Raw genomic sequence first — 27,968 nt, forward strand, 5'->3', positions numbered from 1 at the left:
GCGTGAGCGTGCTGACGTCAGGGGCCGGCCGGCGGGTCCTGGACGAGGCTTTCCGAGAGACCGGGCCCGGTCCCAGGAGCAGGAGGAGGAGGAGGAGGAGGAGAGGGAGAGAGAGAGAGGGAGATTGGCGAGAAAATGAAGATCTGGACCTCAGAGCATGTGTTCAAGTAGGTGACCGCCTCGCGGGCCCTGGCCCTGGCGCTGGCCCTGGCGCTGAGTTGGGAGAAAGTGTGTGGTTCTGGAAGAGGCGGGTGCTGCGTGAGCGGCTGTGCTTTTCCAGCCCCCGGGGGAGCAGCGCCCCGCTGTTATCCTCATGTGGGTGGTCAAGGTGACTGCACCTTGCCCCCCCCGCCAGTTGATAGTTTCACTGATCTGACCTGTCACTGTGTTTCTGAGAGAGGCCCTGACTGACCCTCAGGGTAGGTGCCTGAAGGTAAGCTGTTCTCCTTTCTGTCAGAGGTGACAGGGGGGAACAAATGTGAGTGTTATGGAAGATCAGCATTTACTGTCCAAGTCTATAATTGCCCTTGAGAAACTGGGGGACTGTCATCTTGAAACATTAGCTGTATATCCGCCCAAAGTGCTGTTAGGGAGCAAGTTTCAGGGTTCTAACCCAGTGACACAGAAGGAACAACAATACGTTTGGAGGGAAACTTATTGGTGGTAGTGGTCCTACTTTTCTGCTGCCCTTGACCTCTTTGGTGGTCGAGGTCACAAGTTAGGAAGGTGCTTTTGAAGAAGCTTTAGTGATCTGAGGCAATTATCTTGTAGATAGTGTACACTACTGCCACTATGCCTCTGTGGTTAACAGCAAAAGTGATGGGTGGATCACTGATCAAGCAGGCTGCTAGATACTGTCGAACATTTTGAGTTAGAACTGCACTTATCCAGGCAACAGGGGAGTATTCCAACACTGGGCAAAGGTGAGGACTGCAGATGCTGGATACCAGAGTTTAGATCAGAGTGGTGCTGGATAAGCACAGCAGGTCAGGCAGCATCCAAGGAGCAGGAAAATCGACGTTTCGGGCCTTCAATGTCAATTTTCCTGCTCCTCAGATGCAGTATTCCAACACTCTTCAGTTGTGCCTTGTCGATGGTAGATAGGGTTTTGGGAGTTGGTTAAACTTAGCCAAGGATTGTTGCTGGTAGACACTGTTACTTTTCATGGTGATACTAGCCACAGATAATTTGCTAATGTTCTCATTTGGCCCACACACGTTGTTTGCATTCAGGAAATCCTGTGCATGTGAATCATACTCCAGCAAGACTCCATACCAGTGGAGGAGAATTTGACAGGTCAAATACATTTTTAAAAATAAAATAATTTTCAGTTTGAAGCAGGCTTAACACCTCACTTGATAATTCAGAACCTAAGTGTTTTGACTGTAATTTACAGTCAGCACAAAGTTCTTCATGCATCTCCACAAAGGTTAGTGTTCTATATTGTGGCAACATATCCAGTTACTTTGTGTACAAATTGCAGAGTTTGGAGTCTAATTTACTCGCTCCAAGTGGTCTGTGTAGCAGTTTGTGTATTGACTATACACACCAGTGGATCTGATACTGTTATAATGAGAGTTGTAGATACTGTCATTCTGTAAAAATAATTTTAACTGCCCTGCACTTTTAAGTCTGCAAAGCACCTTTGTGTAAATGTCTTCAATTTGGCTTTAGGTTAATTGCCATATGTGAGGTTTGCACCTGACCACATTCTTATAAATTTCTAGTTTTTACAATGCAAGAATAAAAGGCTTTCTAAATATTTTTATTTCGTTAACATTTCCCTTCAACTCATCATCTTTAAAATAGACTATAACCTTGAATTTAATACTTGGGTCATCTAAGATCCCCAGCATGTTGATAATGGCGAATTCAATAATGGCTCGGCCACATTTGAAGTACAATGTGCATTTTTAGAGTCATAGTCATAGAGATGTACAGCATGGAAACAGACCCTTCTGGCAAACCCGTCCATGCCAACCAGATATCCCAACCCAATCTCACCTGCCAGCACCTGGCCCATATCCCTCCAAAACCTTCCTATTCATATGCCCATCCAAATGCCTTTTTAAATGTTGTAATTGTACCAGTCTCCACCACTTCCTCTGGCAGCACATTCCATACACGTACCACCCTCTGTGTGAAAAAGTTGTCCCTTAGGCCTCTTTTATATCTTTCCCCTCTCACCCTAAACCTATGCCCTCTAGTTCTGGACTCCCCGACCCCAGGGAAAAGACTTTGTCTGTATTCACAAATGAAGGCCTCCTTTCAGATACCCATGATTAGGAAGGATAGGAAAAAAAATTCCTATTAGTACACTGCCATATCCTTGCTGGGAGCCCTGACCAGCAATGTCACGTTAAATATGATAAGATCTTTGTGTTGGTGGTTGCACTGTATTATCAAACAACAGTGGGCCAGTGGCCTGCAATTCATGGTCAGCCGTGAAGCAACAGAGCTCACCACTGACCTCAAGGAGCGTTCCTCACAAAAACCTGACAATTTTGTGGCGTGGATTTCCGCTTTCCTGAATTTAGTTTAATGCAAAGTGAAATACTTCTCTAGGGCTCCAGCAGAAGTGATATCATCAAACGAGTTAAGAATGTAGCATATTGAAATATTCTCTCAGCAAACCTGGAAGTAAAATACATTGGGACACACGTGAGAACTGTAGAACCAGGTTTACCCTTAACACTTTGAAAAATGTGAATCTTATTTGTCATTTTACATTTTGCAAGTATACTGTTTTTCAGTATAGTAATTATGCACAGTTAAGAATTTAATTTCACCACAATGCTGTAACTTTTTGAATTGCTTTACAGTGAGACTATTAATGTATAAAGTGAAGTTCTCTTCAGTTCAGTGAGTTACAATTGATTACAGTCTGGGAGACTTTAATTCTGCAGCTTAAAAGGAATGTAAAATTGCTGACTGCTTATAGTTCCCATGCTAATCTATCCAAATTCCAGACATAATTTAATGATGGTGAACTTTGACAATTTCGTTGTCATTATCACCTGCCAGATCTGACTGCGGTTTGATCAACTTCTGTTAAAAATAAATAACTTTTATAATTCATGTGTGGTAATGCTTATTGAAAATAGATTAATAGAGTTGTTGTGGTTCTGTTCGCTGAGCTGAACACCAACTAGCCACAAAACATGAATTCGACTGGGACAACACTACTATTATAGGACGAGCCAAACAGAGAACAGCCAGGGAATTTCTAGAGGCATGGCACTCATCCACAGATTCAATCAATAAGCACATCGACCTGGACCCAATATACCGACCACTGCAACGCACAGCTGGAACTGAACCGGAAGCGGCAGATTCAAACCACTATAAATGCCGGAGGAAACATCACAGAAGCACTTCACAGGAGGCTCCCAAGCACAGAGGATGTCACCTAGACAGGGGACAAAACGTCTGCAACACAAATTCCCAGCTCGGCGAACAGAACCACAACAACAAGCACCCGAGCTACAAATCTTCTCACAGACTTTGAGATTAATAGAGTATTAAGAAATCAGATCCATTAAATGTCAACAAAGAGTTTTGTGTATCTAGTCTGATTCAACGCTCCTGTTTAATTCCATACATTTCTTAATTTTTTTTGTATAATGCCTAATTCCCTTTGAGATCATTTGTGAATTCTGCTTCAGTAATTCTCTTTACAGAGTGCTTCCTTCTCTAATCATTTTGTATATGTATTTGAAAAGTTACATACCTTCACTGGAATTTGGGATGAGCAACAAGTACTGGCTGAACTTTAATGAAATTGGAATTCTAACCTGGAAAACTAACATTTCTCTCTCTCAGATTTTCCCTGACCTCTCTGAGTTTTTCCATCATTTTCTGTCTTTATTTCTAACCTTCCGTGGTAATGAATTTGAGTTGCACTGGAACAATCTCTCTGACCATTGGAAATGATCCACAGTTCATGTTATCACTATTCAAAAGTTGAGATCATTCTTTAAATTTCACAACTTGAGTGAAAACAGCCTTGAGTTATCTAGATTATTCTTTTGGCATCTTTTTATTGCTTATAAAGTGTCCCTGTGACATTTGCTACAAAGTCTAGGCGACACTACAAGTACTTAACTATGACCTAAAGATTCATCATTAGTGTTTTATTCTACATCTTTAAAGTATAAAACCAAGGATTCTGCTTTTATGTGGGTTGTCTACCTCTGGTGATTTTAATGCTTGTGTATTTGCACACTAAGCTTCCTCGAAATTATTTTGAATCTTTACAATCAAAATATTCTTCATTGATTGAAAACAATTTTGAATTATTATTGGATGAATTTCCATCTTTAAAAACATGAACTACATTCATGACCTGAAAACTCATCATGATTTGGAGATGCCGGTGTTGGACTTGGGTGTACAAAGTTAAAAATCAGACAACACCAGGTTATAGTCCAGCAGCTTTTTTTTTGGAAGCACTAGCTTTCGGAGCATACAACCACCTGATGAAGGAGCAGCGCTCTGAAAGCTAGTGCTTCCAATTAAACCTGTTGGACTAAAACCTGATGTTGTGTGATTTTTAACTAAAAACTCATCCTGCTGATTCATCTGTGTCCTTCTGATTTCTTTCACGATTATTGTTAGGTTGCAATTCCTAACTCCAGGTCAATTATATAAGGAGTTAATAAGAGCAGCTCCACTTCAACCACCACATCCAAGTGTCCTCTGTTTCTTTATCCTTCAAGAAACAGTTCTGTACGTTTTTTTTTAAAAATCTATGGGAACCAATTTTACTGCATTCTCCTGTGTATCTTCTGGGGTTTTCTTTAGTACTACAGAGGATTCTAGAATCTTGGTCAGGCTCAGTTTGACAAAGGGCTTATGCCCAAAATGTTGATTCTCCTGCTGCTTGGATGCTCCTGACCTGCTGTGCTTTTCCAGCAGCTCACTCTTGACTCAGGCTCAGTTTGCTTTTAAGAAATCCAGGTTGACGGGTCCTAGTTGATCGGTTTGTAATTTTATATCAGACTGTACACTTCAACATCTTAGAGTCATAATGTCATAGAGATGTGCAGCACGGAAACAGACCAACCCATCCATGCCAACCAGATATCCCAACCTAATCTCGTCCCACTTGCCAGCACCTGACCTATATCCCTCCAAACCCTTCCTATTCATATACCCATCCAGATGCCTTTTAAATTTTGCAATTGTACTAGTCTCCACTACTTCCTGTGGCAACTCATTCCACACACACACACCACCCTCTACCTGAAAAAGTTGCTCCATAGGTTCCTTTTATATCTTTGAGGAGAAAGTGAGGTCTGCAGATGCTGGAGATCAAAGTTGAAACTTTATTGCTGGAACAGCACAGCAGGTCAGGCAGCATGCTGCCTGACCTGCTGTGCTGTTCCAGCAATAAAGTTTCTCCTTTTATATCTTTCCCCTCTCACCTTGAACCTATGCCCTCTAGCCCTGCACTCAGCCCACCCCAGGGAAAAGACCTTATCTATTTACCCTATCCATATTTCTCATGATTTTATAACCTCTATAAGGTCACCCCTCAGCCCCCGATGCTCCAGGGAAAACAGCCCCAGCCTATTCAATCTCTCCCTATAGCTCATCCTCCAACCCTGGCAACATCCTTGTAAATCTTTTCTGAACCCTTTCAAATTTCACAACATCCTTCCAATAGGAAGGAGACCAGAATTGCATGCAATATTCCAAAAATAGCCTAACCAACACCCCCCTCCCACTTATCTCTCCACCCTGGAGGCTCCCGGTCTTCATTCCTGATGAAGGGCTTTTGCCCGAAACGTCTATTTCCCTGCTCCTTGGCTGCTGCCTGACCTGCTGTGCTTTTCCAGCACCACTCTAATCTAGACTCTGATTTCCAGCATCTGCAGTCCTCATTTTTGCCTAACCAACATTCTGTACAGCCACAACATGACCTCCCAACTCCTGTACTCAATACTCTGACCAATAAAGGAGAGCATACCAAACTATCCTACCTACCTGTGACTCTACTTTCGAGGAGCTATGAACCTGCACTCCAAAGTGTCTTCGTTCAGCAACACTCCCTAGGACCTTACCATTAAGTGTATACATCCTACTGAGATTTACTTTCCCAAAATGCAACACCTCTCATTTATCTGAGTTAAATCCATCTGCCACTCCTCGGCCCATTGACCCATTTCATCAAGACCCCATTGTAATCCAAGGTAACCTTCTTCGCTGTCCACTACATTTTGGTGGCATCTGCAAACTTACTAACTGTACCTCCTATGTTCACATCCAAATCATTTTTATAAATGACAAAAAGTAGTGGATCCAGCACCGATCTTTGTGGCACTCCACTGGTCACAGGCCTCCAATCTGGAAAACAACTCTCCACCACCACTCTCTGCCTTCTACCTTCGCGCCAGTTCTATATCTAAATGGCTAGTTCTCCCTGTATACCATGAGATTTAACCTTGTTGGACGCCTTACTGAAGTTCATATAGGTCATCCACCGCTCTGCCCTCATTAATCCTCTTTGTTACTTCTTCAAAAATCTCAATCAAGTTTGTGAGACGTGATTTCCCACGCACAAAGCCTTTATTTTGAAGTAAATGACTTGCCTAGAATTTTGTTTTATTTTCTCTTTTTCTTTTAAAAGACAATTGTTATTTCTTTGCCATAGTTTCTGCTCTGCAGGACTTGAGCATAGAACTTAAAACAGAACAGTACAGGCCCTTCGGCCCTTGATGTTGTGCTGACTTTTATCCTACTCTAAGATCAAACTAACCTACGTATCCTTCATTTTACTATCATTGATGTATCTATCCAAGAGTCACTTAAATGTCCCTAATGTATCTGATTCTGCTACCAATGCTGGCAGTGCATTCCACACATCCATCACTCTCTGTGTAAAGAACCTACCTCTGACATCTCCCTTAAATCTTCCTCCAATCACCTTAAAATGATGCCCCCTTGTGATAGCCATTTCCGCCCTGGGAAAAAGTCTTTGGCTGTCCACTGTATCTATGCCTTTCATCATCTTGTGCACCTCTATGAACTCACCTCTCATCCTTCCTTGTTCCCATGAGTAAAGCCCTAGCTCTGTCTACCTTTCTTTATAAGATATATCCTCCAGACCAGGCAGCATCCTTGAAGTTATGCTCTGGGATTTTGTTTGGCCTGAACTTCCCCCAGTATGCTAGGATACGGTCCTAAATCTTTTTTTTCCAATTTATCTTGGAGTCATTTGTTGATTCTGCCATCTAGAGTCATAGAGTCGTACAGTACAGAAATAGACCCTTTGGTCCAATTCGAATTTATTGAAAATTATCAATGTTAACCTCTTAATAATTGGTAGTTCAGAATTTTCCTAAATTACTTGTTCAATGTTTCTGTCATTTCTTCATTTTTAAAATTTAATTTCATTCACCCTCTTCTATCTTTTTAAATATTTGCTAATATACATAGAAAAAGCTTTATGTCATTTCTTCATTCTGCTTTTTGAGATATCCTCTTAGCATTTTCATAGTTCCTTAAATTTCTGACAGCTTTTGTTGTCTATCCTTATAAGTTCTCATGTTTTAAATTGTAAATTCAGGACACACACTTGTATAAGTAAGGTACAAGCTTATTTTAAGAATGGTAATTAATTAGTGTTGATCAGGTCTACAGTTTCTTATTGGGTGAGAGAATTCAAAGCTTCCTGCCTTCTTAGTCTCGGGAAATGCAATGCTTTAGATTCCAGAAACAGTGTTGAAATTGGCATACTGGACAGTGGAATCGGTTTTAACTTCTGAACATAGACATTTGAAAACACAAACATTATAAGTTTTAAAATATGATTCATTTAGGAATTAAAGAGCAGAGGATAATGTCTTCAAATGAGAGACTAATTCTTGAACAGGCAAGTTCACAACAGAATTGGAGTTTTTAATTATCAGAATTATCCTACTTCGTTGCTGTCAAAGGCAAAATTCACCGATACACTTCTGCAGTCTGTAATTTTTCTTCTCCAGTGTTTTGTTGCTGAATCTTTGTCCTTCTTTCTTCAGCCACCCTTGGGAAACAGTTTTCAAAGCTGCCATGCAGAAGTATCCCAATCCCATGAACCCATGTGTTGTAGGAGTGGATGTATTAGATCGACGTATTGATGACCAAGGCAAGTTACATAGTCAGAGGCTGCTCAGTACGGAATGGGGTCTACCATCTGTTGTTAAATCAGTAAGTATTGTTCTTTGTTATGAACTATTAACCATCACTTTTAGGTAATAAGAAGCAGAATCTGTCATCAAATCTTTCCAGGTATTCTGTCAATCTTGCCAGTTGTTATTTTTTCCAAAACACCAGATCTTCCAATGTTTTTAAGACCTCTAACCCTATCTTCTTTTAGTCCTGCAAAGACAATGTAGTTGAAAGGGTAAAAGGCTTGTTCCCCAGCTTATATCAGTACTGCCCTTTAACTTTGCATGATCAACCTGGCAGTTATTATTCTTTTGACTTTGCTTCTGCTCACCAAAGCACTCTATAAATGCTGTCATGTTATCCCAGTTTGAAAAGCATTTTAAACCTTTTGCTTCACCATGCCATTTCCTTTTCCTATCACTGATCCTTCTGTTTTTGTTCCTTACTTTTAATTCTCTTAAATACTGAGCTATCTGTCTCTTGATAGAAGTGAATGATTGCAGAATAGAAGGAGGTAATTTGTCCCATTGTGTCTGTGCTGGCTTTCTGCAAGAACAACTCAGCTGCTCCTCATCTGCCTCCCTGTCATCTTGCCATAGAGTCTCTCTTTTCTTTTAAGCAGCATATCTAATTCCCTTGTGAATGAACTGGCGTGGTCAAGGTCAGAGAATGCACCTTCACATGAAGCTTCTTATCCCCCAGACTCTTCCTCCGCTCAATGCACCATAACTATTGCTGCGCCAGCAGCAGTCCCTAGTAACCAAGGCGTGTGCCAAATATCCCACCTTATCCTCACACTCATTGCATTGACACGAGGGGTGCCATCCAAACGTACATTTTATTAGCCTGAAAGTAATTCTGGGGAGTGGGATAGCAGTGTTCTGTTGTACCACAGTGTTTATCTAACAAGTCAGAGTCATTTGTTCATGGTATTGTGAATTATGTGTTAGTATGTTTGGTGACATGTCTAACTACTGCTACTCCAAATATAGTAGACCCTGACCCATGATAGTGCAATGGCAATGTCCCAATGAAGAACTCCGGGACAAGTTTAAGAACATGTCCCAAACTGTTATCATTCACCAGGATCAATCTACAGGGTCACTACAAGCCATATTTTACAGTTGTCATTGTGACATTAATCAATCTGGGCCAGTTTCCCACTACCCAGAAGTTGATGTATGGGAATCTGATGACTCCATAATAGGCTGCGAACAGCCCCTTTAGTCAGGAAGAGAATGATATTGCAACTTCATATCAGCAGCTTGGGAGGGTCTGCAGTCAAAGGGGAGGGAGATCAGAGTCAGTACACTAGCTGTGGGGTGAAACAATAACTGATAGGAATGCTCAGCACTTTATTTGGAATGGCCAAGAATTAAAAAAATAAATATTTCAAAATTAATTCAATCCTCTAACTGGATTTCCAGTTTTAACAGCGAGCTTGCAACCTGAGAAACGTTTGAGCTGTCTCATCAATCTTCAGTCCAGTTGACTTCTCAAAATCATGTGGTCATAGTTTGTATTAATTTGTGGTCCAGTAATGACTGGGAAATTTATAAAGCAAGGTTATTGATGTGCATTTATCTATTTAAGTCTGAAGTCAGTTATCTATATACTTTCTAAGTCACCTGTAGCCAAGGAGCCTTTGCACCAACATGTATTAATAGCTTCTTGCTGACAAACCAAACTTTCCTTTTTGGCTTTCATGTTCCTAGAGGTTCCAGAAGACCTGTTCTGAGTCCTGTTAGAAGTACTTTGCACGTATGCTGCACCTTGTCATTTTCCTAATTACACATAATTGTGTTCATTAAAATTTTGCATAGGAAATCTATTTACTTATATAGGTAAGCTGTTACCTTGGTGTATAAATTCTGAGTTACTGTGCCAGGTTTTGTTGGTATGCATAGTTTTCAACATGTAACTGATCTGATAGATGTATGCACTTGGAGACGAAAACCTAGAGTGTGTTCTGTTCTGTTTTCATTGTTTTGAACTGCGTTTGGTTCACTGATCTAGTCTGACTTGTAAAGTTTGGCTAAATGATATTCTCGCCTACGTCCGTGCATGTGTACGTGTATTCTGCTGAGTTAATTGAATCTATTGTGTATAATAGTGGGGTAAGGGAAGATGAAATTATAGAAGAAGTTAATCCTAGTAGGTGGAGTTTTGTGATTTAGGTTTATAGTTTTGCTATTTATTTTATCCAGTGAGTCTATGAATTGCATAATACATTTGCTTCATCAATTCATACTGACAGAGCAAGTAAAGTTCAGTCATAGTCACAATGATCTTGTATTCTGTCATGAAATGTATGTTAAAGGTTACACTGGTTGCGTATAACTTCAGTTGTGTAATTCTGTATCAGGCTTCCTACTATTGCACAATAGTTCAATACATCAAAAAGGTCAAGGTCACCTTTCTGTTCCTTCACTGTGACTCCTGCTGGGTTGATCAGCAAGTTACTACTAAGCATCGTTCAGAAAATAGAGAACGGGATGTGCACTTGAGAAAAGGTCAGGAAGTGCACACTGGCTGCATTTGATAATTCCTGTTTACATGTGATACCTTACCTGATGACTTCCAATGGATTACTTCCCAAACTAGATCCAGGAGCCAAGATTCCAATGCATCACTTTAGTCTAAGTATAGGAATTTAATCCATGGGAGGAGTTTTTGTTTTAAATTGGATGATGTCAGTTTACTGCTGAGTCACATTCAAGTGCTTTCCATATAAAACTTATGTTTCTGCTAAATAAAACTCTCGTATGAGATGAAATCCCTTGTTCTTTTAATTAAATTGAAATAATTGATTCAATTGCATCTTCCCTGACCAATGCCCCCTCTGACCAACTGTCACTTTTCCACAGAATATAAATAGAGCCCTGAGTATAAAAGCAAAGAAGTGATGCTGCACCTCCCACAAATCATTGGTAGTACCACATTTAAAGTATTGTAGTCAGCTCTGAGCATCTTATTTAAGGAAGGATGTTAAAACCCTGGAGAAAGTTCTAAGGAGATTTACTGGAATGATACCAGAATGAGACATTTTGGATAGAAAGAAAGATTTGAGAAATTGGGCTTGTTCTACTTGGAGCAGAGTAGGGACAGAGAAAGAACAGAGAAAATTGTAAAAGGGTGTGGGTGTGGCATTGTTAGTCAAGGGCAGTATTACGGTTGCAAAAAGGACGTTTGAGGACTCATCAACTGAGGTTGAGATTAGAAACAGGAAAAGAGAAGTCACCCTGTTGGGAGTTTTCTGTAGGCCTCGAATAATTCCAAAGATGTCGAGGAAACGATAGCAAAGATGACTCTTGATAGGAGCAAATGTGACAGGATGGTTGTTATGGGGGTCTTTAACTTCCCAAATATTGACTGGAAATACTGTAGTTCAAGTACTTTAGATGGGACAGTTTTTGTCCAATGTGCGCAGAAGGGTTTCCTGACACACAGTATGTAGGCAGGCCAACAAGGAGTGAGGCCACATTAGATTTGGTACTGTGTAATGAACCCGGCCAGGTGTTAGATTTGGAGGTAGGTGTGCACTTTAATGATAGTGACCACAATTCAGTTATGTTTACTTTAGCGATTGAAAGGGATAGGTATACACCACAGGGCAAGAGTTATAGCTGGGGGGAGAGGCAATTACGATGCAATTAGGCAAGATTTAGGATGCATAAGATGGGGAAGTCAACTGCAGGGGGTGGGCACAATTGAAATGTGGAGCTTATTCAACGAACAGTTACTGCAGATCCTTGATAAGTATGTACCTGTCAGGCAGGGAGGAAGTGGTCGAGTGAGGGAGCCATGGTTTACTAAAGAAGTTGAATCTCTTGTCAAGAGGAAGAAGGAGGCTTAAGTTAGGATGAGATGTGAAGGCTCAGTTAGGGCACATGAGAGTTAGCCAGGAAAGACCAAAAGAGAGAGTAAAGAAGAGCCAGGAGGAGACATGAGAAGTCATTGGCAGATAGGATCAAGGAAAACCCTAAGGCTTTCTGTAGGTATATCAGGAATAAAAGAATGACTAGAGTAAGATTGGGGCCAATCAAGCATAGTAATGGAAATATGTGCATGGAGTCAGAGGAGATAGGGTGGTCGAGGAGAATACTGAGATTACATGCTACTAAACTAGATGGAATCGAGGTTCACAAGGAGGAAATGTTAGCAGTTCTGGAAAGTGTGATGATAAGGACACAATTAAAAAAGAGTATTTACTAATTTGGCAAATCTGGGCTGGATGGGAATAATCCTAGAATTCTCTAGGAAGCCAGGGAGGAGATTGCAGTGCTTTTGGCCTTGATTTTTATGTCATCATTGTCTACAGGAATAGTGCCAGAAGACTGGAGGATAGCAAATGTTGTTCCTTTGTTCAAGTAGAGACAACCCGGTAATTATAAACCAGTGAGCCTTACTTCAGTTGTGTGTAAAGTGTTGGAAAGAGCTACAAGAGATAGGTTTTATAATCATCTAGTAAGGAATAAGTTTATTAGGGATAGTCAGCATGGTTTTGTGAAGGATAGGTCGTGCCCCACAAACCTTATTGGGTTCTTTGAGAAGGTGACCAAACAGGTGGATGAGGGTAAAGCGATAGATCTGGTGTATATGGATTTCAGTAAGGCATCTGATAAGGTTCCCCACTCTAGGCTATTGCACAAAATACGGAGGCATGGGATTGAGTGTGATTTAGCGGTTTGGATCAGAAATTGGCTAGCTGAAAAGACAGAGTGGTGGTTCATGGCAAATATTCATCCTGGAGTTCAGTTACTTGTGTCTACTGCAAGGATCTGTTTTTGGTCCACTACCGTTTGTCATTTTTATAGATGACCTGGACGAGGGTGTAGAAGGATGGGTCAGTAAATTTGAGGATGACACTAAAGTCAGTGGAGTTGTGGATAGTGCTGAAGGATGTTGTCGGTCCATGTACATAGATCCTTGAAAGTTGCCACCCATGTTGATAGGGTTGTTAAGAAGGCATACAGTGTGTTAGCTTTTATTGGTAGAGGGATTGGAGTTTCGGAACCATGAGGTCATGCTGCAGCTGCATAAAACTCTGTTGCAGCTGCACTTGGAGTATTGCGTACAGTTCTGATCACCTCATTATAGGAAGGATGTGGAAACTTTGGAAAGTGTTCAGAGGAGGTTTATAGGATGTTGCCTGGTCTGGAGGCAAGTTCTTACAAGGAAAGGCTGAGGGACTTGAGGCTGTTTTTGTTAGAGAGAAGGTGGTTGAGAGATGACTTAATTGAAATATATAAGATAATCAGAGGGTTAGATAGGTTGGACAGTGAGAGCCTTTTTCCTCAGATGGCGATGGTTAGCATGAGGGGACGTAGCTTTAAATTCAGGGGTGATAGATATAGGACAGATGTCAGAGGTAGTTATTTTACTCAGAGTAGTAGGTGGATGGAACATACTGCCTGCAACAATAGTAGTCTCACAAACTTTAAGGGCATTTAATTGTCATTGGATAGGCATATGGACGAGAATGGAACAGTATAGGTTAGATGGGCACAACATCGAGGGCTGAAGGGCCTGTACTGCGCTCTAATGTTCTATTCTGAGAAGATTAAGAGGTGATTTTAGTGCGGTGTTCAGAATTAGAACAATTTTAACATGGTATATAAAGATATTCTGTTTCCACTAGTTGGTGTGTCATTAACTAGGGGTCACAATTTCAAGATTGTCAGCAAGAGAGCTAGGAGTGAGATGAGACTGCCTGGGATACTGTTGGAGGTGGATTAAATGTGAAGTTTCAAAAGAGAGCTGAGTATATATTTGAAAGTGATGACTTTAGAGGGCTGCAGAGGTATGGCAGGAGAATGGCACCAGCTGGGTGGCTCCTTCGCCAGTGCAGGTACAGTCTTCTATAATGTAAAATTCTATTATTCTATTTGGCACTGCTTGTCTGTAAGAGAGATCAAGGTCTATTTGCAACAGCTTGGTAAATAAATCATTTGTGCAAGATGTAGCTAGAGTGTTTTCACAATCGAGGATGATTGGGAGTCTAAAGTCCTAAAATCCAAATTATCTACAACTTCCCTTTTTTTGTGTGTAGCGTGTCCTAATATCACTTGTCCATTATTTAGAGCCATTATAGCCCAAGAGAGGGCCATTCAGCCATCCATTCCATCACTAGAAAAACCCAGTCAGTTATATTTGTCTACTCTCACAACTTTACTTCCCTCAAATGCTGATGAACAAGGCAGTTCCTGGTGTTAATTGAAGTGGATCAATGCTGTGGTTCTGTTCCCCGAGCTGGAAGTTTTTGTTGCAAACGTTTCGTCCCCTGTCTAGGTGAGATCCTCAGTGCTTGGGAGCCTCCTGTGAAGCGCTTCTGTGGTGTTTCCTCCGGCATTTATAGTGGCCTGTCCCTGCCGCTTCCGGTTGTCAGTTTCAGCTGTCCGCTGTAGTGGCGGCAGGGACAGGCCACTATAAATGCCGGAGGAAACACCACAGAAGCGCTTCACAGGAGGCTCCCAAGCACTGAGGATCTCACCTAGACAGGGGACGAAACGTTTGCAACAAAGACTTCCAGCTCGGCGAACAGAACCACAGCAACGAGCACCCGAGCTACAAATCTTCTCCCAAACTTTGAACAACCAGTGGATCAATGTAATTGAGGCCTTTATGTTTAACTGTTGGGGAAAAAAAGGAGTAATTTGATAATTGAACAAATTTCTCTAACCACCATCATCCACCACTTCTATTCTGGCTTCCCACTCCAAACATTCTGCTGACGTGTCCAAGCAAGATGGAAAACATGCCTCGGGTATTTCTGTATCATGAGGGAGCTACAGCCAGACAACTAATTGAACGATCTGCTACAGAGAGACATTTATAAAAGTGACCAGGAGGCCTTGAACCAGGGAATCACTCAGTGACAGAGTAAAATGACGATGCATCCTGTGGGCTGTGAATGGCCACTACAACTAGTCAGTAAAGTACTTAGCAAAAAATGCCAATGTTAAAAACAACAACCAACAGCATGTAGCAAATTCATGTGCTGCACATGACAAAGCCTGCCTCGAGGATTGCCCTACTAGCCCTCCGCAAACCTGCATCATATGAAAACGCACCATCTGAAATGGCTGTTTCTTCCATGTCCACTATCTTTCATAGGTGGAAGGATGTTGAAAGAAAGAACCTTTTCAAAGTAAATAATTGTCCACAGATGTAGCTTTGGGAATCTGGAGAATCTCACTTAAAAACCATGTGGTTGGGGAGCAGTCATGTGGCTAGTTTCGTCATAACATAAAATGTCACATTTTGTCAAATGCTAAATTATTGCTTAAAGGAAACATTGATCTTTCTTTCAATTTTTCAGCTCATTGGTGCATCAAGGACACGGACATATGTACAGGAACACTCCGTTGTGGACCCTGTGAAACGGACTATGGAGTTAAAATCTGCGAATGTTAGTCAAGTAACATGACTAGAAATTATGCATGATTTTCCCTTGTCTAATATATGTGGGGGTTTAGTTGGAGTTTTAATATGTGATCGGAAAAACTCTATGTTGTACAAACTCCAGATTTAGCTAATAATCAGTCTCACCTTCTGAAGTGATGATACCCTGTTTTATATAATGGGCTGTATTTGATGTCCAAGATGCTGTGCTTCTGGATCTGCAGTTCCTTCTGCAGGTTTAACAGAAAACATTCCCAATGACCTGAGGGCCAGGGAAAAATCACACACTAAAAATGGTCTTGTGGCAACCAGCTTGTACCAGTGACTAGCAGGCATAAACTAATTGGTATCTTGGTAGGTACACTGTGGATCAGACTTTATTACTGTAGGATATTTTTGCTATGACAATATTTCAACTATTTTGTCTTCACTAAACGTTATTTACTACTTTTGCTTATTATTCTCAGGTGTATCTCATTTATGGTACAACAGGAAGCTTATTGCAGTCACCTTTGGATAGTTTACTCTCAAACAGTGCTGTCACTTTGCTCCACATTGAGTAGCATTCCTGCCACTGCCCCAGTCCATGTGTGAGGCAGCTATTTGACTTAAGGGCACCAGGATCTGAACCCAACTCATTCTGGTCAACTGCACATTTTCCACAGTGTCTTTGCTTTGTGAATGGGTGCTTGAGCTGGCACTTTCACTCCCCACCAGCCCTTTTTCTAATCTAGGGAGTCTGCAGTCAATTTTGATAGCATTACTTCAGCTTGGCACAGATTGGACATCAAATCTACAACCCTCTAATGCTCTACAGACTTTAAGCATCCAACTTTAAAGATGTAACTTTAAAAATTTGCCAAATTAGTAAATACTCTTTTTCCATTGCGTCCTTTTCATCTAAAGTGTTCTTATGGAATGTGAATTGTTATGGATAACTCTGAGCTGAATTCCTAGCAAAATTCTTAAAAATCAAATGCTGAGGCTATTTTTGAATCTTGACCAATATATCCCTACACATAATGGATATAATGGTCAAGCTGTTTCATTCTGGTTAATAGCTTTGATTGTGCTGTAGTATTGGAGATTATGAAAACCTGTACTTTTTCCAAGATGAAAGTAATCTCCTTCAGTTCAGTTTGCCAAAGATGTAATTTACTCCATATTCTGCAATACCTAACTGCTGTATACCTAATAGTAAAAACAAAGGTTGACAAGACCATAAAAATATAAACAAGACACCTCACACATGATCAACAATGCCCTCCAGCGCATCTCCATCTCCTCTACTTCCCATACCTCTGCCCTTAAGCCCCATCCCTCCAACCACAACAAGGATAGAACCCCCCCCCACCTTCCACCCACTAATATCAAATACAACACATTATTCTCCGCCATTTCCTCCACCTGCAATCAGACCCCACCACCAGAGATATGTTTCCCCCCCCCCCCAACCCTATTTGCATTCTGCAGAGATCATTCACTCTGTAACTCCCTCATTAGATCCACGTCCCCAACCAACTCACCCTGCACACCCGGCACCTTCCCTTGCCGCCACAAGAGGTATAAAACCTGTGCTGTACACCTCATCTACTGCATCTGTTACTCTCGGTATGGTCTCCTCTACATTTGGCAGACAGAATGCCAACTCGCAGAGCATTTCAGGGATCATCCCTGAGACACATGGACCCAACAATCCCACCGCCCTGTAGCCGAACACTTCAACTCTCCCTCCCACTCTGCCAAGGACATGCAAGTCCTGGGCTGCCTCCACCGCCAAATCCAAGCCACCCAAAGCCTAGAGGAAGAACTTCCGCCTCATCTTTCACCATGGGATCCTTCAACCACATGGCATCAATGTCGACTTCACTAGTTTCCTCATCTCCTCTCCTCCCACCTCATCCCTGATCCAACCCTCCAACCTGGCACCGCCCTCTTGACCTGTCCCACTTGTCCATCTTCCTTCCCACCTATCCGCTCCACCTTCCCCACCAATCTATCACAATTACTGCCCCACCTACATCCACAGTTTTCAACTTCCTTCCCTCCCACATTCCTGATGAAGGGCTTATGTCCGAAACGTGGACTCTCCTGCTCCTCGGATGCTGCCTGACCTGCTGTGTTTTCCCAGCACCACACTTTTTGACACTGGAATAATCTTGCAGAGTAACAGAAGTGAAAAGCCGGACTGACAAGGGGCCAAATTCCACATGTATTCTGACTACATTTAACTCTATCTCTCTTTCTGAAAACAAAGAAAAATGCTGGAAATCACAGCAGCCTGACCCGCTGTGATCTCCAGCATTGATTATTTTCAGTACAGATTCCAGCATCAGCAGCAATTTGCTCCTCTATCTCTCCATCAATCCACTCAGCCCCTCTACTGCTTTTGTGTCCTCAGATTTCTTGTATAACACTCGGCCTTAGGGAACTTTAATTTTCTCCTTTCACATGTTCGGTAACCTGTTGGTATCAAAAGGTGATGTGTCTGATGTAAGCTTTATTCCTTTGCTACTCATCCTGTCCCTCACCTGCCCATGGTTTCAGGTTAAACCTTTCCTGCATTTTTGATCCTGAGCTGAGCTTCTAACCTCCCGTTTGCCTACTTCCACCGCCTCAGTCCATCTCCTGCTGAAATCCTCATCCAGGTCTTCTTTTAAACTCCAAATCCAGTTATTCTAATGAAAACAAAATACAGTGGATGCAGAAAACCTGAGCTCTAAACAGAGGGCTGAAGAAATTCAGTAGGTCTGGTATCATCTGTGGAGCGAGAAACAGTTAACATTTCAAATCCAAGTTCTGAAGTAGCATAATTGGACTGAAAACATTAAGTCTGTTTCTCTCTCTAAGACCTGCTAAGTTTCTCCAGCACCTTATGTTGCTATTTCTGATTATTCCTGTGCTTCCTTCATAAACTTGCTAGTCCAAAACTCTGCTGTCCAGAATCCAGCCCCCACATCAGCATGAACACCCATGTACTTAACTGACCTACATTGCCATCCAGTATCTCAATGCCTCAAATTTTACATTCTTAGTCATGTTTAAATCCCTCTGTGACCTTGCTGCTGTGATTCTGGTGTTTTGTGAACCCCAAAATCCCCTCTTTTTGCCACCAGTGGAAACCGTGAACTCAGGTGTCTTTGCCTGCAGCTCTAGATTTCCATCCCTCAAACCCTCTGGCTTTCTTTCCACCTTTAATCCCTGAAAAACTCCTCTTTATCCAAGCTTTGAAACAGCTCAGGTAATCACCTTTGATAAGAATTGATTAATGACTATATATGCTTCTCTGGATTTGCCTCAGGTTTTGTTTTTAACATGAACACATTCTATTCAATGGATCTTGCAGTTCAGAACAATATGTGTAATTAGTCACACTCCCTGTTCTTTTCCTATAACTGCAATGTTTTTCCATCTCATGTATTCATCCAGTTACCTTTGAAATTCTTTCCATCACCCTTTCAGGTAGTGCATTCCTGATCAGAAAAAGAACTAGAGAGAAGTTATCTTAAAACTGTCTTCTGGTAGCTGACCCTCCTGCAAGTCGTAACAATTATTACAGGAGTAAAAGATTCCCTTACTGGAAGAAGTTCAATAAACCAGTTGGGCTATGAAATCAAAGTAACTTTCATGGGCAGTATTTCTGGTGCCAGCTCAGATTTTATTCTCAAATTTATTGTGACACACCTTCCTGTCTGGATCATTGGCTGGATGAATATTGAGGTGACTGATGCTGGTCCTTTCCATTAGTCTAAAATTCAAGGTACCTCACATGTTGTGACAGTGCACGAGTGAAAATTTCTTCTTTGCTTTCCAGAATCATACAATAGAACTGCATCAAAAAGAATCAAAGTAACACGATTCTTCCCTCTGGCTGCATGTTTGTACTTAAGAAATAGAGACCTTGTTCAATCTCTCAAACTAGTTAAATTAAAAACAAGTTAAAAGGTACCTGCAGTGTAATAGAATTAAAATTTAGTGAAGTTATGCCACGTTTCTGCAGGATCTTGGGTGGATCACTATCTATAATTTCAGTTTCCATTTTACGAAAAGAATGCAGAGGCACTGCAGAAGCTGCACTACAGATGTACAATGATATTAGGACTGAGATGTTATACCTCAGCAAAGGACTTCCCTCCAGGAAAAAGTGAGTTTCATTTGACCTGATAGAAGGTCTTTATGACGATGGAAGGAATCGATAGGGTAGATGTAAGGAAAATGTTTCTACTACTGAGTGAGTTCAAAACTGGTAGGAGTATATGAGGGGTCACTAATGAATCCAAGAGGACTACTTTATCCAGAGAGCTGTGCAAAGTAGAATTCATGATTATATGAAGTAGTTGAAGCAAATAGCATTAATACATGAAAGGGAGTCTAAATAAATACATGGATGGGAAAAGGACCAGAAGAACATAATGGTATAGTTAAATGAAGAAAATAAGAGGGAGACTCATACAGCGCATAAGTCATGGGCCTGCCATATCAAGTAGTCTGTTGTGAAGTTAGTGTAATTCAGCATTATCTCCATAGCAGAATGTAGTAGTGTGATAATGTGAAGATCAATGTAGTGTAACACTGTGCTACAGAACAGCAAACCCTGCTGTACCAATGATGAGTTTCCATTCACTGAAACACCCAGCGTGTGGTCTCTCCCAAGACTGGGAGTACAGTTTCACCTTATGATTTATACCAAGCTGACATGACTTCACAGCCCTCAAATCAGACCATATTCTAGGTTTGATGTGAAACCAGGCACCATCATCCACTTTGGCATTTTATTGGTGGGCATGTTATCTGTCATTAATGGTGTATAACTCTGAGTATCTTAATTGTAGAGCTCTGTTCTGAATAATATCTAAAGTCTTGTCTCTTCATTATGGTATGTTTCAGATAACATTAACAAATCTAGTATCAGTGGATGAACGATTGGAGTATAAACCTCACCCGCAGGATCCGGAAAAGTAGGTATAAGTGTTGTTGAAGTGCAGTGACTCTACACAAAACACTCTGTATCTACAGTAGCAATGTCACGAGTCTATATGGCTACTCCACTTTGGAAATATTTCGATTTCTTCTTGGTCTTGTTGCATAGGTAACTTCCATGTTTTCTTTTTGGGTGACTAAGAGCAGTCCACTGTCTGCTTTGAAGACGACAAGTGGAGAATTAGAAACTTTCTAAGAGCATAAATTTCTCATGTCAACCACTCGCATTCCAGCTGCCAGTCTGGTGCCAATCCTTTTCTGTCAATTTCAATGAGGCTAGTGACAAGCTCCAGGCAATGCATTAGTTTGTAAGATGCATCCATTCCTTGGTTTGTGTGTTACTATGTCTCCCTGATGTCTCATCTTTTCTACATTCAATGTAAAGATGTTTCCCAATGTCTAATCCACAGATCTTGTTGACTTACCTTCAGTGGAAAGGCAGATTGCTTTCTGCAGCAATTGCTTATAGTAGAATCGAGTAGAAAATGAACTTGGAAATTATATATTAATAATTTTGCTGCTCCTCTTCTCGTAGGATTTCCTGTATAATTCTGTTTTGTTGTTTCAGAACTATCCTTACCCAAGAAGCTATTATCAGTGTGAAAGGGGTCAGTCTCAGCAGCTATATGGAAGGAATAATGGCAAACACGATCTCTGCTAATGCAAATAAAGTGAGTACAGTGATTGGGAGAAGAGAATTGTATGTTATACAACAGAAAAGAGAATTTTTAAAAATTACTTGTATTTCTGAGATGTTGCAGCTGTACAGGACATTGGTTAGGCCACTTTTGGAATATTGTGTGCAATTCTGGCCTCCCTCCTATAGGATGTTGTGAAACTTGAAAGGGTTCAGAAAAGATTTACAGAGATGTTGCTGGGGTTAGAGAGTTTGAGCTAGAGGGAGAGGCTGAATAGGATGGGGCTGTTTTCTCTGGAACATCAGAGGATAAGGGGTGACCTTATAGGGGTTTATAAAATCATGAGGGGCATGGTTAGGGTAAATAGACGTGGCCTTTTCCCTGGGTTGGGGGGAGTCCAGAACTAGAGGGCATACGGTTTAGGGTGAAATGGGAAAGATTTAAAAGGGACCTAAGGGGCATCTTTTTCACGTAAAGGGTGGTGTGTGCATGGAATGAGATGCCAGAGGAAGTGGTGGAGGCTGGTACAATTAAAAGGCATCTGGATGGATAAATGAATAGGAAGGGGTTAGAGGGATATGGGCCAAGTGTTGGCAAATGTGTCTAGATTAGGTTAGGATATCTGTTCGGCATGGATGAGTTCAACTGAAGGGTCTATTTCCTTGCTGTACATCTCTATGACTCTCTACTTTGCTATGTGACTTCTGTAAACTAAGCAGTCCTGCATTTTGCAATGTATTTTAGTTGTGAATTCTGAAATGATCAGAATTATGCAATGCTTTATACTTTTATTTGTAATTTTTATGAATTATGAGTGCATGTTTTTATTTTTGACATTACAATTTGTATCTGCCACAGTGATGATTTTTCAACAACCCAATTACTGATCTATCTGTGTGCTTGTCCTGACTTCTCATGCACCCTCCCAACCATTTCCTCCTACGCTTTTAAATATGCTTCTATGCTGCTAGTCTCTTTTCTATCTCTTTTCCTATCTAAGAGATTAGCCCTGACTTAGTTGAGCATGGTAGGCATACTGACTCTCTTCTTGTGAACCAGATACATTTCCATTTTCTGCCTTGTCAGCATCAATGGCAATTGCAGCACCAGTAATGCTTGCCCTGAAAGTTACTGACAGGAATTAGAAATAGTTGTGAGGCTACTTTTGGCTTGTATGGTTTGACTAATGGGCTGAATTGCTTTCAACAGACTCCAAACAGTGTTACTGTCTTGGTTTATAATTGTTCTTTCCTGGCTATGCACCTTAAATATATTTATTGAATGACTTGCTCTGTTTTTGCCACTGCTCAACGTCTGTTTTTCTGTGCAGGGACGAGAAGCAATGGAGTGGGTAATCCGCAGGTTAAATGCTGAAATTGAAGAGTTGGCTGCATCTGCAAGAGGAAGTATCAAAATGCCAATGGCTGCGACATCAGTAGAGTAATGGAGAGTTGTTGAGAAATATGTTGCTGGCCTCTGAGCTACTCAGCCAATTCCTTCCCACTGTGCATTTCATTTCCCTAGTTCACCAGGGCTTCAGGTTGAAGCAGCATAAACCTACTTGATTCTTGCTCTGTTTCAGTGGCACACCATGTACAGCTGTCGACTGATTGTGGTTGTGCACCTGCTATGCAGTGCAGAGGCTTTCCTGAAGGGGTGTTTGGTTTGTTTTGATGAATATATTAGAATAGATGCACAGAGGGAAGTATTGGCTTCAATATTTATTACTAGGTATATTATAATGTTGACAGAATTGAAAGATGGCAAAGTTGGTGATGGAGGAGCTTGTGATCTCCAGTTTGGCAGCCCATGTACTTGCAGAGTTTAAAAATGAAAGTATTTGTGCTGTTTACTTGAGTTGATCATAAAGCAGTACCCTCCCTGGTGGATCACTAAACAAAGATCCTGTCTGTTAACTGCTCTGAGAACTTGAGAAAAGTCGTTGCTTTAACCTCCTGTGACAAACAGCAAATATTGCAGCATGCATAATTTAAATTTCAGTATTAAAATTAGGAAGTTAAACTTGTAGAACTATTATCCAGTTCTCAGTCATGTACAGCAATATTCTTAAATAAATGGGCCTTTATCATTGTGAGAGATAATATTGTACAGAATTTAAGGAGCTAAAACATTTAGATTTGAAGTCTTCAGGTTAATAACAAGTCTGCAGCAGAAAACCAATTGTATAGCCATCATCCTAAAAAAAATGTTGAAATTGTGCATTTTGTATGAATGTTCCTGTGAATTTCTGGGTGACCAAATTTTGGTAATCTATTTGTTTCATTAACATTTACAATTTAACCCAGTGTGAATTGTCCAACAAAGTTGCCAAGGATTTTCTATGTTGTGTCAACATTCCGAAAGCACTGAAGCATAACTGAAAGTTTTCTGAATGTTGTGGAACTTAGATCAGGTGCTTTTTTAAAAGAGCAGCCATAAGATTGTTCTGCCTTAATTATTTTTAATCGTCACAGGACTGTCCTCTGATCTAACAGTAAATTAGCACAAGAAAATGCGGTTCGCCTCACCTCAGTTTATTAATTTCTGGAGTTATCAAATTTTCACTGAAGCTTTGTGATCATCCTTGCATATCATGGCTACCTTAGTAACTAGACGTGGGGCTCTGTCTTCTGACCCTAAGACCCAGTGTTGGTTTTGGCTACTGATCTTATACCCAGGATGCTACTGTAGCCACTTGTTGACCATAGGGAATCAATACTTTAGTAGCTCCACACTAACGTCTCACGGTTAAACATAGCATTACCAAATGAGAATTCTTATGCTATGTTTTCTGTAGAGAAGAATCTTTGTTGTGGTAAGAGACACTTGACAAATTCTGGAGCTAGGCTCGCCCTCTGTGGTCTCTTTTATTCTTAAGTTGCTTTAAAGGTTTTCAAAGCACTTAAGAGTGTACAGAATTTGAATTTCATTGTATTTTGCAGGGTTCTAGTTCCAAAGGTTTCCAGTTCTGAATGTAAAGTGTTTACTGTAACTTGCAGAGTTGTTGATTGAAGTGTCAGTTTGCCATCAACCCTGCCTCAGGATCAGAAGGCAGCTGATACAAGCCACACTAAAACATTGACAATACAATAGTGACACAGCACATAGTAATGCTATTCTTCATATGAAACTTTATCAAGTTAAGCGATCATAAAAGACCCTGAGTCAGTATTTGACAAAAGGGGATTTCCTACTGCTTTGGCTAACATTCCTCCTTCAGTGCCATCAAAGGTGTATTAACTGATCACTTTTTACTAGTTGTGGGACCTCGCTGTGTTTGAAATACTGTATGTTACTCTATACAAGTCACTCAATGGTATTTAGTTAAAGATGAGCTTAAGAAGTGAGTGCTTCATTAATTTATTAGACTTTGACCGTAACTTTCGCTACAGTTTGGAATTGAGAATCATATTTGAGCTGGCATACTTGAAAGCTGCTTATCTCCGAGCTCTCTTTCTGTACCACTTTTTTTGTTTTTATTGGGAGACTTGAGAGCTTTTGTCTCCTGAAGTGATGCTGCTGAGCTATTCCCTGTTATGGGCACTGATTTTACAGAGTACCAGCTATGTGCAGCAGGGTTTTGGTTTGCTCTCAGGGAAGGTTTTGTGCTCTGCCTTCATTATACTGAGAGGGAGGGCAAATGCAGAGCTTGTGTCTCCTGTGCAGAAGTTTGCTTCAGTGGCAAGTACCAATTACCAATGCCTTCATTCACCTGTGCCTTCTGACCCAGGACACAATGAAAATCTGATGCAGAGACTTGTGGGTACTCCTGATCTTCACTATTTTCCATAAAGCATCACATACAACATTTCTTGTAATAAAAAAACTCCTCTTTGTTCCAAACATCACATTTTAATTTAAGCAATCCTGTTAGCAATACTTAATATACGTATCTCTCAGTTCACCTTGGAGTTTTGCCATTGTCGAACATACAGATAATTTGTGCCACTTAAACGTGAATAGGAATGAAATTTTAATAAATTGGGTTTCTCCATTAATATATTGGAAAATGTCACTGCATATAATGAGTTTGCTGTTAAGGCTTAGTTTGTATAACTGTACAACAAGGAGTTGAGCTTGAAGTAGATAAATACATAGGGGAAGGTATACTCAATGTTTCAGGTCGATTAACTTTTCATCAGAACAACTTCTGACAAAGGTCAAGAGACTGATGTATTAATGCTACCTTCCTCTTACCACCTAAGCTGAGTGTTTGCAGCATATTTTATACAGGACTTCAGATATTCAGCTTCTGTGGTTTTCTGTTGTATGGTAAGTAGCTCCATGTCGAAGAGTTCACACGAGTACAGTTTTTTTGTGGGATAGTTTTTTTGATTCTCTGGGAATACGAAGTTTGATGCCCTTCTGGAGAAGTAGGTGATATGGGTGGTTCATCCCCATAAACTTTATATGGGGTTTAGTCTGGTTTACTGCCTGATATCTACAAGCTCAAAAGACCGCTCTTTTAAAAGTGGAGTCCAAAAGGAAGCAGGTTTGATTAGGCAGCGTAATCCATACTGTTTTGAGAGTTTAAAGGGACAGTTCTACATAGAATTCTGTTGTATGTTAATTGGACTCGGAGGGCTGTTCTGTGTTCCACCTTTACACCTACTTTTATGATACAATGGATGATCCTTCCTGGACCAAACTGTATCTACTTTTATTTCTTTTGCTACATAAAATGTCCCAAGGTATGGAAGGTTTTACAGCTACAGAAATACAAACATTTTTTATATGCTGCTAGTAACATTTATTATTTAATGTTTTGCTAGATGAAGGTTTTGTTTAACTTAATGTGACCAACAAGAAGAATGAAACATTGCATTAGGCTAATTCAATTCAAACACAACAGTGTTACATTTTTTAAAATGACTTTCCTGTGTAAGATCTCTGCTACTTTGCAGTTCCATAACATTTTTGTATGGAATAGTATTTATTTTAATAGCACTGAATTGTACTTCAAGCTCCAGCCAAGTTGTTAACATTTTTAACAACAGACAATAAAATTTAGTGTTTTTAAAGTAGTCTATTGTCAGTGTATTCTTTTGGATTTAAGATTTGTCTGCACCCCCGCAACTATTAAGTCAGAGGACAGATAGCTGACTTTGGATATCCATTACAACACGGACAGCGAAGTGCTCAAAATGAGACTCTATTTAACTGAATCAAAGATTGATGACCCCATGCAAGAGCTAAAAACAAACATGCAAGAAGTGAGCTTGGTGGGGGTCAGGAAATGGGGAAGTTGCTGATTAGAAATGATTTTCCTTTGTTGTGTTGCTACAGAAGACTGCAAAAGGATTTGGACAGGTTAGGGGAGTAGAATCAGAGAATCCCTACAGTTTGGAAACAGGCCCTTGGGCCCAGCAAGTCCACACTGACCCTCTGAAGAGTATCCCACCCAGACCCATTTCCCCTATATTTAACCTTGATTAATGCACCTGACCTACACATCCCTGAACACTACGGGCAATTTAGCATGGCCAGTTCACCTGGTCTGCACATCTTTGGATTACAGGAGAAAACTGGAGCACCTGGAGGAAACCCACGCAGACAGGGGGAGGGATCTAATTGAAACATACAGAATACTGAATGGTCTGGACAGAGTGGATGTTTGGAAGATGCTTCCACTGGTAGGAGAGACTAAGACCCAAGGGCGCAGACTTGGAATGAAGGGAAGACCCTTTAGAATGGAGATAAGGAGAAACTTCTTCAGCCAAAGAGTGGTGAATCACTGCCACAAAAGGCTGTGGAGGCCAGGTCAATGAGCATACTTAAGACTTAGATACATAGGTTCTTGCTTGTCAAAGAGATCAAGGGTTACAGGGAGGAAGCGAGAATGGGGTTGAGAAACTTATCAGCCATGATTAAATGGTGGAGCAGACTCAATGGGCTGAATGGCCTAATTTCTACTCATATCTTATGATCTTAACTATTACTTTTAAAAAAGGTTTAGGCATTGTTTGAATGAGATTTCATTTATGTATTAACACTATCCAGTGGGCCTTTGGTTGAGCATCATCTCCCACAGGACTCCCATAGGATTAGAACATCAGTGTGGACATTTGACCCACTGAGGCCACCCTGACCCTCTGAAGGGCATCCTTTCCTCTTACTCTATCCCTGTAACCCTACATTTCCCATTGCTAATTCACCTAGCTTGCAAATCCCTGGACATTGACCAATTTAGCATAGCCAGACTGCCTAACAGGAGGAAGTAGTTGTTCTTTATGGTAATGAACAAGGATTGGGTGAGCTCATTTGGCTGGATACTAGTGTGTGCTGCAGAATAAAGGCAATAGTATGGCTTTTAGATTCACACCAACAATAGTAGATTGTGGAATGATTACCATCAAAATACACAACCAATTTTATTTTTCATGGGACTGATACCAAAGGTAAAGCACAAATGTGATTTAAAGAAACCTTTCAAGCAGATTTGGGAACTAAGAGCAAAATCACAGTTTATTGATCCATGTTCTATCAAGGGACTAATTCAGGGGAAATCACCCAATGTAGACATCTTTCAGATGTCATCAGGCAATAATACTTAATGGCATCCAGTCAAACCATGAACTTTATTGAAAAATGTAAAATTCTGAGGGGTGTTGACAGGAGGGGATGTGGAATCAATGTTGTTTCTTGGCAAATGTAGCACTAAAGGTCGCAGTTTGAAAATAAGCTTACTTAAGAGTTGAAATGTTCTGACAGGATTGAATCTTTGGAACGCTATCTCAAATGGTTGTGGAGACAGAAATCTTCAAAGACTCTAAGGCAGAGGTAGAAGTTCCT

The 27,968-nt window shown here is 40.8% G+C and overlaps 1 protein-coding gene and 1 long non-coding RNA gene across 3 annotated transcripts in view; one reads left to right on the forward strand and one right to left on the reverse strand.

Moving 5' to 3' along the window:
* Positions 1-26,200, forward strand: prelid3b (PRELI domain containing 3). 2 transcript variants are annotated; one of them, XM_043676990.1, is made up of 6 exons: positions 1-167; positions 8,025-8,193; positions 15,476-15,565; positions 20,446-20,516; positions 21,107-21,209; positions 22,507-26,200. In XM_043676990.1, the coding sequence occupies exons 1-6, from the start codon at positions 136-138 to the stop codon at positions 22,618-22,620; spliced, it is 579 nt and encodes a 192-aa protein (XP_043532925.1). In that variant the 5' UTR covers positions 1-135; the 3' UTR covers positions 22,621-26,200. The 2 variants fall into 2 exon arrangements, with proteins under 2 accessions (XP_043532925.1, XP_043532926.1); XM_043676991.1 differs by lacking the exon at positions 1-167 and adding an exon at positions 411-433.
* Positions 8,209-27,968, reverse strand: part of LOC122540780 — a 28,126-nt gene continuing 8,366 nt past the window's right edge. Inside the window, exon 3 of the long non-coding RNA XR_006309407.1 lies at positions 8,209-8,364. This is a non-coding gene — a long non-coding RNA (uncharacterized LOC122540780). The remainder of the gene's footprint in view (positions 8,365-27,968) is intronic.

Source organism: Chiloscyllium plagiosum, chromosome 35, assembly GCF_004010195.1.
Source record: "Chiloscyllium plagiosum isolate BGI_BamShark_2017 chromosome 35, ASM401019v2, whole genome shotgun sequence".
In the NCBI taxonomy this organism is placed as follows: Eukaryota; Metazoa; Chordata; class Chondrichthyes; order Orectolobiformes; family Hemiscylliidae; genus Chiloscyllium; species Chiloscyllium plagiosum.

Bases quoted from the DNA above. Each gene is read 5' to 3' on its own strand.
- prelid3b (XM_043676990.1), top strand. From the start codon at position 136: ATGAAGATCTGGACCTCAGAGCATGTGTTCAA. The intron at 15,566-20,445 runs GTTAGTCAAGTA...GGTATGTTTCAG, and splicing joins TGGAGTTAAAATCTGCGAAT to ATAACATTAACAAATCTAGT. The intron at 20,517-21,106 runs GTAGGTATAAGT...TTGTTGTTTCAG, and splicing joins CACCCGCAGGATCCGGAAAA to AACTATCCTTACCCAAGAAG.